Source organism: Halichoerus grypus, chromosome 1 (assembly GCF_964656455.1).
Source record: "Halichoerus grypus chromosome 1, mHalGry1.hap1.1, whole genome shotgun sequence".
Lineage (NCBI taxonomy): Eukaryota > Metazoa > Chordata > Mammalia > Carnivora > Phocidae > Halichoerus > Halichoerus grypus.
This window is the reverse complement of record NC_135712.1, coordinates 187,114,472-187,127,468: the sequence shown is the minus strand read 5'-3', so window position 1 is coordinate 187,127,468 and position 12,997 is coordinate 187,114,472. Positions and strand designations below refer to the sequence as shown.

Genomic DNA, 12,997 nt, shown 5'->3' with positions numbered 1-12,997 from the left:
CCCCATGTTGGGGGTAGAGATTACTAAAGAATAAATAGACTTAAAAAAAATTAGGCTCATTCACTGTGGGGACTCTGCTAAGAAAGGATAGATAGCACCTATTCAGGTCAAATGCGTGTCCCTGGGGCACTGGATTAAAAAGTTCTCATCTGTTCTCTCTCTCTCACATGGATGAATGTCACAAATGTGCATGCCTCATTTCTATGGATGAAACGACTAGAGGTAGAGACATCCCTCACTTCTGGAATAAATTCTAATCAAGACTGTGTCTCCCTGCAGAGATGATATGGTCAGGTATTCTCTCAAAGACTTCTGGATGGGGACAGATTTGAGATTCAGAATGCCTCCCACTTTATGAGCCATTCGTTACATGAATGTACATAGTACATCTTGTCTTTTGTTGCTCCGTACCCTAAAGCCTTTCTCTGTGCTTATCCTTAGGTTAATCCTTAGCTTGGGGAGGTGGGCACTCTCTGATATCTTTCTATAGTTTAGAGTGGTGTTTCCCAATCTTTTATTCATTAGCACCTTCAGGCCCCCAACTGCCTTCCCCATGAGAATTTAATACCATCAATACACTGTAGATCTGTTTATGTACTCTAAGTAGACCTGTGCTTTATACATATACATGACAGGAGTAAAATTTTTTTTTTGCCCCTCTGCCCTGCCAAGAACCAATTTTTACCAGCCTGGGAGCTGTAAAGCCCCTGTTTGAAAAGTATGACCTAGAGAATAAAGTTCTAAACTTCATGGGCTTTTAGAACCTCCCAATCAACTTTCCAACCTATGGCTTACCTCCCTCCTCATTTGTGCTGGCCAAACTCAAACATTCACTGTTTCTATCACATACCCTGCTTTCTCCCACATTTCTACGTTTGCTCATGCTCTTCCCAAGCACCCTTCCCCTTTGGAAATCTTTCTCTCCAAGCTATTTCCTTCGTGACTCCTCAGTGGAGATTCATTCATTTCTACACTATGATCTCATCATTCTTTGTTACATTATTTGTACAGTGGTAAATATTTAAAGTCATTTTTCTTGTGTGTATGTTGCTCAGACCCAGCCAGATTGAAATCCCTGACCAGGGGATTGTATCTTTTCCTTTTCCTCCTCCCCATAGTTTTCCTACTGTAGCCTTATAATTTTCAGGCTGTATGGTTCCTTAATAAATGTCAGTCAGTAAATATTTATTGAGCATCTTTTGTGTCCCAGGCCCTATTCCAGGTGCTAGGGAGGCAGTGGTGATCAAATGGCAGGGAGTGAATATGGAAAAATCACATTTTCTAGAATGCTAGTGTTGAAAAAGTCTTGGGTATTCAAAATCCTTGTTTTACAAAAGAGGGTACTGAGGCTTGGGAAAATCATCTGACTTGCCCAAGGTCACGCAGAAAGTTAATGTCAGAGTCAGAAGTGCAGACTCCTCCGAGTCCAGTACTTTTGTATTTCATACCAGGTCACCTACATGTTGCTAAGATGTCTTTGGTCTGACGGTTTATGATCATTAAGATATCAATATCCTGGAAAATCTGGAAAATGGAAGTTATTTTAAAAATACTTTTCATATGTATATCTCAGGCAGAGAGAGATAGAGTGCATTTTGAGAAATGAGAAACAGGTTTTTCAGTGTGCATATATCAAGAACAGTGTTTAGTGCAACCATTCAGAACCATCCTAACCTGAAATGGGCAACCATGAAGCACGGATTCTCTGTGCCTGGAGGTGTTTGAGTGGAGATTGAGAGAAGGTCAGTCAAGGAGAGGGTAGTGTGGAGTGGGTACTTGGTACTAGTCCTGGGAAGCTTTGGACTGCATGCTTTCTAAATTTGCTTCCACACTGAAGGCCAGAATGACTTGACTAACAAGGAGCCGACTCTAAAAATCTGGTAGAAATGTTGTCCAACTGCCAGTTAGGAACAAAAGCTTTTATTCAGGCTATGGGAGAGTTGTGAACAACCTGTCCAGCAATGGTCCTATGATGTGTCCTCATGGACACCCACGAGAGGGTTATGGGCTCTAGCTTGAGCCTGTTCTTGACAGGCTGACTATCTTCAGCTGTGGTTAGAAGCTGTGTGACGACATTTTTCACAAATACACTGAGATTCTAATTATGACTACATCTGGCTTAATGGAAACAGAGATGCAGCTGCCCTTTCTCTCCGTGCAGAGATGGGCAGCCACCTTTCTAGAGAAAAGCAGCAATAGGACTTGGCCATTTGACCCTTTCTCTCAGGTAGCTTCGGTTGTACCGAGCCCAAAGGACTGTATCTCTGTTTTATTTTATAGGTCCATATTTTGAAATAAGAAAATCTGAAGAATAGAGAATATTTTTTGATCTATTTTTAGCAAGCTCAATATATTAGTAGCATTTTCTTGCCAGAGTGCCATTTTTCTTTAATATTTTGAATGCTGGTTTTTCTTTTTTTTTTTTAAGATTTTATTTATTTATTTGACAGAGAGAGAGAGAGCACAAGTAGGCAGAGAGGCAGGCAGAGGGAGAGGGAGAAGCAGGCTCCCCGCTGAGCAGGGAGCCCAATGCGGGGCTCGATCCCAGGACCCTGGGATCATGACCTGAGCCAAAGGCAGCCGCTTAACCGACTGAGCCACCCAGGCGCCCCTTGAATGCTAGTTTTTCTTGAAGTAAGCTTTACAATGCATTTCTCAGTCATTTTACCTATAATCAAATGCCTGTAGTCACAACTTTTGAAAAACGGAAGGACAGAAGTATTCGAGTATAACAATTATTTGAGGGAAAGGTTATGTGTGCATGCGTGTGTATGCGTGTGTGTACGTACTGGAGGGACACATGTAAGAGCAGAGAAGGTTGAGCGAACTAAATCATTTATCTAAGTCAGTTTCTTCTTTTTGAGTAAGCATAATAAAAAAAAAATTACAAAAAGGTCACCCTTGACTTGGAAAAATATCCAAAAAGGAACATGAATCTCTGCTTCTTCACTAGCAGTCAGATAAAAGCTTGTACTTTCTCTTCACCTGGTAGGAAGTATAGGGAGACTCATTCTTCTTAGCACATAAAAGCACGTGCCCAAGCTCTTTTTACCCTTCATTTTGTGCCGGCCATTCTGTTACTCTGTCATAGCATCCACATTCTGTTTACAAATCAGCTAATAAAATGTGTGTTGTTTCAAAGTATTGTAATTTAGTTTACGTTTTAGTTGGCACTTTCAAATACCCCTACGTACTCTAAAAGGCACGTACTATTTACCATTGAGTTGAACAAACCACAATCACAGTCACTAACCAATAGCACAGTTTGGGACAGCAAAAAGCTACTTGAGGAAAAAAACAAAAAAACAAAAAAACATCTGCATCAAACATTCCCAGGTTATTTTTCACAACTATTAATCCTTCCCTAATTTTCAGGTCTTTAAATTACTGGTCCAAGAGTTCAAATTTTATTTTTTAAGCATTAAAAAAAATCCCCAACAAAACCTTCCTTGACTAACACTTCCAATTGTGAAAATAATTTTGATTCTACCTTTATGTCTGATGGTATCAAGAATATTTAATACTTCAAGAGGAATAGCAGTTACTTGTTTGAAGAATTTAACAGATTATAAAATGACATTGGTGACATTATCACAGAGCTTCATGACAATTCTCAGACACTGAGTAGGGACACTTTAAAAAATCAGTTTTACAGATGAGAAAACAGTTCATAGAGTTCAAGCCTTGCCTTCTGGCTGGTGAGTGGAGGGCAAGGCCCTAACTCTGGGGCCCTTTAAGAAATAGTGACAGATACAAATCATTTCCTCCCATGTGGTCCGTAGTAGCAGCATCCACGTTTAAACCCAAGTAAGTAAAAGCAATTTCAAGACCATTACTGTTTTGAAAACGTGAACATTACTCATTTGAACCTTTTCCTTTTCTCAGATGTTCTCTACAGCACAACTGTCTTGAATATAATGAGCATTAAAAAAAATACAGTCGCTTGCTCATGCTTTGTCATTAAGGGACCCAGTTTAATTCTCATGAGTTAAAAGTCAGCAGGGCCATATTAAGAGATGGTATAAGCCTGAGAATAACAAGATAAAATTTAGATTTCTTGGTGCTTGCAAATGAAGAGCAACAGCCTATTAACCTGCTCTCAGTGGGGTAAGTCAAGAAACTCCTCTCGTGACTTAGACGTGGAAATGGGGGGGTGGGGTGACCGAGAAAGCTATTTTGCACAGATTTCTTTATCAGTTAGAGTCATGCAGTAAAATATTAGAGGAAGAATCTCAATCCAGAAAACTGCTTAGAGGTAAGGTACAGGTCAAGTCTTGTAAATTGAGGAAAAGAGTTTTGAATATTTGTTCTGGAGTGTCTCAAAGTGTGCTGTACATAGCTCCCATTTTGCGCTATACTGGTTGCTACTTCCCAAAGATGTAAAGGACTAGAAAGAACAAAATGCTTTTCTTACATAAAAGAAAAAAAAGAGTCTAACAGGGTAAAGCTAATACCGGGCTTTATTGGAGCTTTTCAAACCATACCAGAAAATTCTCTCCACCTAGGAGCCTACTATGTCTCTAGAAAGGGGAGCCTGAGACTGACCCTCTGGCAGCCCTGAGTCACAGCCCTCCCCCTTGCTGGGAAACGGAGGTGGCACTGAATCTGCCAGACATTTTCAAATAAGATCTAAGATTTGTTAAGCAATTGTGGAAATTGCCAAATTCACACCCTACGGGATTTCCTATCATTGGTCCTACAGGATAGATATTCCCCTGGGGAAAAAAAAAAAGTAGCTAAATACATTTAGGAAGCTCCAGGTAAAGCAGAGTTAAATAAGGGTCTGTATGACTATGTTCTCCGGGTTTTCCAATATGCTGTTGTGCTTTGTGGTTCTCCAGGAGATAAGTGTGTGGGGTGGATGAGTGGGGTATCTAGAGTTTTCTAAACATATCTGGCCATGGAGTTCTTTTCTTGAGGTGTGTCTCAAAGGCCTAGACCAGGAAATGGCAAACTATAGCCCATAGGACAGCCTCCTGTTTTTGAAGATAAAGTTTTATGGGAACACAGCCACATTTGTTCATTTGCTTTTTGTCTCTTTTTGGTTTTTCGCTACAACGGTAGAGCTGAGAAGTTGTGACAGAGATTGTGTAGCTGAAAAGGCTAAATATTCACTATCTGGCCTTTTAGAGAAAAAGTTTGCAGACCCCTTGCCTAGACCCCTATGGAACACACTGTGGGAAACATTAATTCCTAAGGATATCACCACTGGAGTAAGATACACAGTACAAACATCACAGCCAAGTTTATATCCCTTATTTCTTATTTATCTTGTTCAATAAAACAAAGATTTCATTTCATAAAACATTTCTTAACCTCCTCCCACCTCCTCTGCTTTGGACAAGGGCAGTATGAGCATCACAGTTGGAAACATGTACAGTGTTTCCTCTCTGTCCATGCTAACAATAAAAACTATGACACCATTAATCCATTTCTGTATGACTCTCCAGCCATTTGCACCCAAACTCCGATGGTATCAAAAAAGGTTTCCTTACTTGACTGGTTCCCATGACTCCCGCTCAAAGCCCCTGTGAATGGATTGTGCAATTGAGGACTCCATCAAATCCACATATCTAACCACAAGTGGGGCAAACAGGTCTTGCAGGTGTTTGTGAAATTTTCCATTGCACAAATTATCTAGAACAGATAAGCAAAAGCTTGGTAAGAACCTACAGTTGCTTTATCAGCATACAATGTACATACAGAAAGGATTATCTTCTATATTAAATATACTGCTTCTAGGGGATGCAAGAAAAAGGGGGGGTATAAAAGCACATGAACAGCACCGAAGCTCATGATTAGATCTGTATGGAAGGAAAATGGAATTCAAAAATATTTTACCCATTTGTTTCATTCTTCTAAAAAGGAAAAACAATCATGCTCCTTTAAAAAACAGTAAAAACAATAACCGACAACTGTTTTTTAGGTTTTCTCCTTGTACCGGCTCCCCTTCCTCCCATGACATTAGCAGAAAGAAAGAACATTCTGTACGCCTCCCTTCCTTCATCACTCTTCTTGGAAGGAAGGTCTATTTTATGCCTATGTATTGCTGTAAGATACTGAAACGCTTGGGGTGTTATTTAGCTAGAAATTGTTTTTCATCTAGAAAACATCTTTCAATAAAAATTTCAAAATATGAAGAGGTTAAGTTAATTAGCTTGTTCAAAAGCAAATAAAACACATAGGCATGAATATCGCTTATCATACTGCTCTTGGGCTCTTTTGCCTAGTTAAGGGAGGGCTTCGGTGCAACAGGACATTTGTTGAAAGAAAGAGAAGGGCCATCAGCTGTATGTTTGGTTTTTTTAAAGCAATAAGAAAACTCTGAAGAGGTTTCACTAGACTGTAGTCTGACTGGGCCAAAGACATTTTAGTGATCTGTTTATCTGCACACTACTTAGGAAAGTCAACCAGTAAAGATAGTACATACAGTCGGTACGGAGAAAATCATTCAGCAGTTGAAACAGTGGAAAACTGTCCCACGTGTCTGGGGGCTGAACCTCTAATGCTGCATCCATGTCCACTGCAAAAAGTGACAGGAACGTCTCGGCATGCTCCACCATCAAGTCTGACCACCACGCGAAGGCCTTTGAAATTTGGCAGAAAAACAACAGACAAAGAGGCGATGAGCTTCTCTCTCCGACCTAAGATGTGAAGTCAAGCCCTCACTGGTCAAGATTAACTGTGCATCAGCAGGGTTTGGTAATTTTATTGTAAAAAGAACAGCATTTTTGATACAATGGGGCCTCTCAGCGTCCCAAGGCCATGCCTTTTCATCATTCCAGGCCTGCCTCAGAAAGTCTTTATTCTGACCTGCTGGTCGAGGATGCAGCTGTAGAAAGGACAGACGTGGAACTTCTGTTCAATTTACAATAACCCAGTAGGTTTGGAGTCATGCTCTTTGTCATTATTGTTGGCTAGCTCTTGCTCTAAGGTATTCGAATTTGGGAGTTTCTTCACTGTGTTTATGGGTTTTCTGCTGGTCTAACTTGAAAATTTGCAGTTAGGGTTCACTTATATCTACATATCTGGGCTTCATTGTCTATCGTCTCATACAAGCTCAGCAACTCATATTTCTCTATGCATTGGTCATGTTACTCCTATTTCATACCAGGTCACCAAACGTTTGAGTCAAAATCTCTTTAAGCGGGGAGCCTCTGGTTTTGCATCCTGTCTGTAGGAAAGATCAGGTGTAAGCTAGGAAACACTCAGTAAGATTAGGACTTACTTTTCTGGGGGTTGGACACATATGTACATTGAAAACCAAAAAATATCAGTGAAGTAACTCATTTTCATGCACGTGGGTCCTTGGAAATCATTGTGCAGGGTCTCAGGGGCAACATTCACATCGGACTGGGCCAGATGTGAATGCCATTCAAAGGCATGCATGCATGGTGACTAATCATTTCTGGCAGGGAGCATGCAGAATGAGTGACAGTGTCAACAGGCCCCCCCTTTTTTTTACTGATTTTAAAGAGAGCAGAGAAACAAAAACAAAGTGCCAGCCCCTTCTTGTCCCCCACCTCCCCACCCAATGCCGTAAAGTATTTACATTGGAAACACTTTCCGGAGCATTCACCAAAAAAAAGATGGGAAGGCATTTGGAAACATGAAAGATGATTATGGAAATAAATCCATAAATGAAAGAGTTTGTTCAATGGCCAAGCTCTTGTGTGATTTATTAGTTATTTGGGGATATTCTAACAGCCACTAGGAGGCAGAATAGGGGTCCACCTCTCTTCTTTCATGAGATTTCATTTTACTTACTTCTCCTTTATCAACATGTGGCTGGTGTGCAAATTAAATGGAAAAAATCAAGTCATGGACCATTCTGCAAGGTCAGCTTGGCTGGAAATAGACACCTGCTGTTTCCATTTTAATTTACAGTAAAACCTCACTGATTCAGAGAATGAGAGAAGAGAAATGCTCATCTGTCAGCAAAAAAGCTAACTTATGGGGTTTTCTAAAAAGAGGTATCATTTTACTGCTTTCAAATGCAGTCTATAATTGGGCACCAAAGTAAAAGGTATTTGCTGGTTACCATATCGATGTATCATAAATGTAGAAATTTAAAAAAAAACTTCTAATAATTGTAGACAAATTGACCTATAAAGTGAAGTCAAAGAGACAGAAATTTTAACTTCAGAGGTCCTGATATGAAATTTATGAGAGAGCCTTTAGAATTTCCAGAGAGAGTTGAGATCACGTCAAACATTCTACTTAAGAAAAATTATAAGAGCTGCATCTGCAGTTGAATTGTCACAACCATTTGTGTCTGAATCGATGAGGTTTTATTGTAGTTTTACTAATTCGGCGTGAGAGCCCTGGGGCTTGGGGCTAGCTCCCCTGACTACCTGGCTAAATCCAGCAGAGGAAGAAATCCTCCACTCCACTCCCAGAGCTCTTCCAGCCACCTGTCTTTTAGGCAGAGACTTTCTAAATATTGGAACTTGCTGGAGTCCCACTCCCACCCCCAACCCTATATGGGGGGATGACTCTCATCAATCCTGATGCAGGATATTTGCAAAATCCACAAAGGCACACCAAATGTTGGCTGGTACTCATTCTTTAGTTATTTGATTAATTTTACATCTTCAGGGTGAGTCCAAGTAAACAGTTACTAGGGAGACTGAGTTGCCTTCCCAGACACGATTTTGCTCTAGGATGACAGGAAAAAAGCAAAAACAAAACACAGAACAAAAAACCAATCCTAAATGCCTGAAATTAAAAATGTCTTAGCCCAACCTCATACCTGGTTCTTACCACGTTTATTTAAAAGTTGCAAACCAGAGGCCCTAAGAAGCACCCACTTCTACTATCTATCGAGAACTTAGTCCTTCACTGGAATTTTAAAAAATTGAACAATTATCTGTAGTTGTTGCATTAATCACCATGTAGATAGACAGCCCTACAAAGAACAATGACTACTCGGATGTGAATTATCACTTTTGAAGTCTGGCAGAGAAACTTAGGATTCTAGAATGAAGATAATTTAAATATAGTAGTTGTAGGAGAAATGAAGACCAAATCTATTTCTGTACACCCAAGGTCATTCCTCCAGAACTTCATCATCAAACCTGACTCTCTGAGAAGGAGAAAAAGATTCTGGCAATGGTAAAACAAACAAACAAACAAACGAAAACACCAAAAAGCCATTATCATAATTTCAATCAAATGAACAGAATCTATGTGACTGGGTTAGGGCAAGGCAAGCTTTAAAATTAAAACAAAACAAAACAAACAAAACATCCAGACCCAACAACTATATTTATTTTATGCTTGCTCATACAGGTGAATGCTATTTTTGTACATGAGTTAACTCAAAGTTTGTGGGCATCTAAAGTCTTTGGAAATCTTTTCCGAAGACAATAGGGAGATGTACTTTGGCTTCTAAACACTTACCTGGTGTGTTTCATTATTTAAAGGCAAAGATGTATGCTTTAGGAATACAGTCCACCACACTGAACACATTGTATATTTTGTACACAAACTACATGTATATATGTACCCCTCTGTATACCACAATACATATATACATATACATACGTATACATAGAGAGAGAGATTGGGAAGGTGGAGCAATGATACATGAAGGCATAATTTGTGTGTGTGCGCGTGCATGTGTGAATAACTTCTTCGGCTCTGAGAGCAGAATTAAGCTGAAATTAAGAGGTAAATAAGAGAACTGCTACTGTATCATGCCTGGGTGTATGTGTGATGCATTTCTAGCTGATGAGCATGTTTTCTCTTGGGGCATTTAATTACTTTGTATTGGAATTAAACATGGTTCTAAGGATTATTGTTTTCTTGGTGGGGGAGGCAAGTCTACTTGTCAATTTCATTTGTGTGGTGCCACCGAACAGCATGGATCTATAGCCAAGATCCATGCTTAGGATTGAGTGATTTTCTAGAGTTCATTGAGCACTCAGAATATACAGTTGAGTACTGGTCAGTGGAAAAAAATCTTCATAATTCATTCTCTGGGCAGCAAAACCTCATCTTAATTGTACCAGGGCAAATTCCACTTCTTTAACCATAGCCCAGGGGCTTTTCTCGACCCAGGTATCCCCTGAAATCAGATGGGCAGCTTTTAAAAATTACTGATAGTCGGTCCCTCCCCATGAGATTCTGATTAATTGAGCAGGGGTGAGACCGTGGCATCAGCCATTTTTAAGAGCTTTCCAGGTGAGTGCAAGCTGTAAGTGAATGCTAAGAACAAAGGGTGCTAACTTTCTGGACCACTCCGCCTTGCAATGAGCCTACTCTTCTCTCAACATATTCTGTCTGTACCACTCAGTTGGTACTTTCCACATAGGTTTTGTCCTTTTCATGATCACATATTCATATATTTTGCTTCTTTAGCAATTTGTCCCTAATAATATAACAGCCAAGCTTTGTTGAGAACTTACTATATGCCAGGCATAACACCAGATGCTTTGCTTAATGTCGCCTTCCATCCCAACAACGACCATCTGAGGTAGATTCTATTGTTACCTCCCATTTACAGGACTAGACAGGTTAAGTAACCAGGTTGAGATCACAGAGCAATGAGGAGGTAAAGCTGGAATTAAAACTCAAGCTTCTCTGGCACAGAACCCAAGCTATTGGCCAATCTGCACTGTACCGTTTGAAGGCTAAGACTACCGTATGTCTCCTTGTCCTTCCAAAAAGCACTGAGGTAGTAGCCTCAGTGCTCAGCAGATAGGTAGCTTTTGATTGCTGATTGAAATTTTTGTGATTGGATGAAATTATTAGTTCAGGAAATAATCTTGTACATTTACCTAAAACCAAACCGAGTCTCCACATTCCAAAGTATGCTGAAGTTTTTAGTTGTAACTCCCCAAGTTAACAAATGCAAATGGAATTGAATTTATTTCTACTCTATGTATTTACCCTGAATGGCTTTTGACTGTGTAAGATTAAAATATTTTTATGATGATGGTTATTAGGGCAGTTTAGGATGATGATTAGCACTTACTGAAAGAAGTGCTTTTTGGAAAAGAAAAAAAAAATATCGGGGTGCCTGGATGGCTCAGTTGTTAAGCGTCTGCCTTCAGCTCAGGTCATGATTCCAGGGTCCTGGGATCGAGCCCCGCATTGGGCTCCCTGCTCAGTGGGAATCCTGCTTCCCCCTCTTCCACTCCCCCTGCTTGTGTTCCCTCTCTCGCTGTGTCTCTCTCTGTCAAATAAATAAATAAAAATCTTAAAAAAAAAAAAAAAAGAGTCTTCTTTGGAATATCAACTTCCCTTTGGTACCTCTTTGGAGGTATGGAAAATATCCATCCTTCCTTAGCTTGTAGCAGCCTCAGAGAATAATGTGATTACAAATCAAGCATGTCTGTCATTTTTCTTCTTTTACTTAAAAGCACAGCAACACAGCTGTGACTGAGGAAAACGATCTTCTTTGTATCCATGTCTTCAGAAATGTGTAGATTTGGTTCGACATCGTGGGAAAAGCCTCAACGTCCTGATCAGGGTAGGGCCTCTGGAGATGATCTGGTGGGCACCCAGAAAGAACATACTTACCGTCACTTAAGCCTGAAGGGCCCCCAATCTGAAAAGGATGTCCTAGAGGATGGAATCGAAAAAAATTCTAGCCCAACTTAATTTTATATGTCTGGAGGCATGTCCTAGGGTTTCCATGTTTGGAGGGTGTTGATTTGGCCCCTCTTCTCATTCCTGGCCGTGTACTGCTGGGTGCTTTAGAGATAGTCACACTCACCTCAAGGGGTCTTCACCCCATTCTTAAGAGGATTTTCGGGGAAATCATGATTCTTTGGCACTCTCTCTATATATAAATACTGTATATATGGTTCACATACAGACAGTTGTAGAGGAAGATTAGTATCACTCTGGCCAGCTACGGGTTACTACGGTTGGTACTCATCTGCTGTGAGAAAGGGAAGTACAGACGGACATAGGAAACTAAGACAGGCTAAGGACAGAATCCAGGCAGGTGGGAGGCGCGTGTCGGGATGTAACTGCCGTCGTTGTTAGGTATATCAATCGCTTCATGCACGGACAAGAGAACCCCCACATTTACCCTGCCGTGGAGGGCCACCATTTCACAAGCAGTCCACTGGAAGTTGCTGTTACATTCCTTGGGTCAGTGTTAGAAAGCAGGAGCACCCAGGAAAAGTCCCAGTAGAAGACATGGTACTGGAAGGGCATGCACAGACTATGACAGCAGGTGGCTGGCTCATTCGGTTTAGTCACATACCTCTTTCCCCTGCCACGATCAGCCATGATTGAGTGGAACAGTAGAAAAACAGGGAGGAAATTTAAATATGCAATCAGGCATTAGTCGGGACGGTTGGATTTATGGTGTATTATATATTATTTAACTATACTGTCAATTTTCATTTATCATGGGAATGATCATTTTAAGTGCTTGAGAAATTGCTTTTATGGAAGGCCTTGTTTCCCCTTTAGCTGTAGAATTAACTGGAGAGGAAGAGTGAAAATTAGTGCAATTTTCAAAAAGGTTATTTTAAGAGCAATGATTTTAAATCTCAGTTTTGAAACAAGAGCTGATGAAATAGTTTGACCATAATGGAATCTTGGAATCTTTTTTTTTTTTTTAAGGGTTGTGTTGTTTAAGTCCTTACAGGTTTGGGATTTAGTTAGCCTTGAAATCCCTTAGTTTACAATGATTATCAAAATGATCATTTTTGACAGTGGTTCGTAAAAAAAAAAAAAAGACAGAAAGCTGTATCTATCTATTAGATGTATGTTGGCAAATCGACAGGTTGAACAACACAGAATAATTTGCTTCCGTCACTGTGTTTAGCAACCTAGGTCATCCGAGATTAACAAATGAAGACTCTAGTGCAAGCAGAGAGTAAATTACAGAGATAAATTCAAAAACATGGCCTGTGATCCACACACCAAATAAAGTAAATAAAAACAACAGTGGTAGCAACAACGACAACCACAGAAGACCAAAAAGTATATTGTGTGTTCTGGACAATAACCATATGCTGCTTGAATAAATTAT

General features: G+C 40.1%; 1 protein-coding gene across 8 annotated transcripts in view; it reads right to left on the bottom strand.

Moving 5' to 3' along the window:
* Positions 1-12,997, bottom strand: part of CADPS (calcium dependent secretion activator) — a 466,596-nt gene that overhangs the window by 87,663 nt on the left and 365,936 nt on the right. For 4 of the 8 annotated variants that reach the window (XM_078076428.1, XM_078076421.1, XM_078076406.1 and 1 more), the window contains 3 exons: positions 7,768-7,788; positions 6,431-6,587; positions 5,496-5,637 (listed from right to left, as the gene is read on the bottom strand). In XM_078076428.1, the coding sequence (XP_077932554.1) occupies positions 5,496-5,637; positions 6,431-6,587; positions 7,768-7,788 (320 nt within the window). The remainder of the gene's footprint in view (positions 1-5,495; positions 5,638-6,430; positions 6,588-7,767; positions 7,789-12,997) is intronic. The other 4 variants (XM_078076426.1, XM_078076431.1, XM_078076409.1 and 1 more) reach the window with 1 other exon arrangement.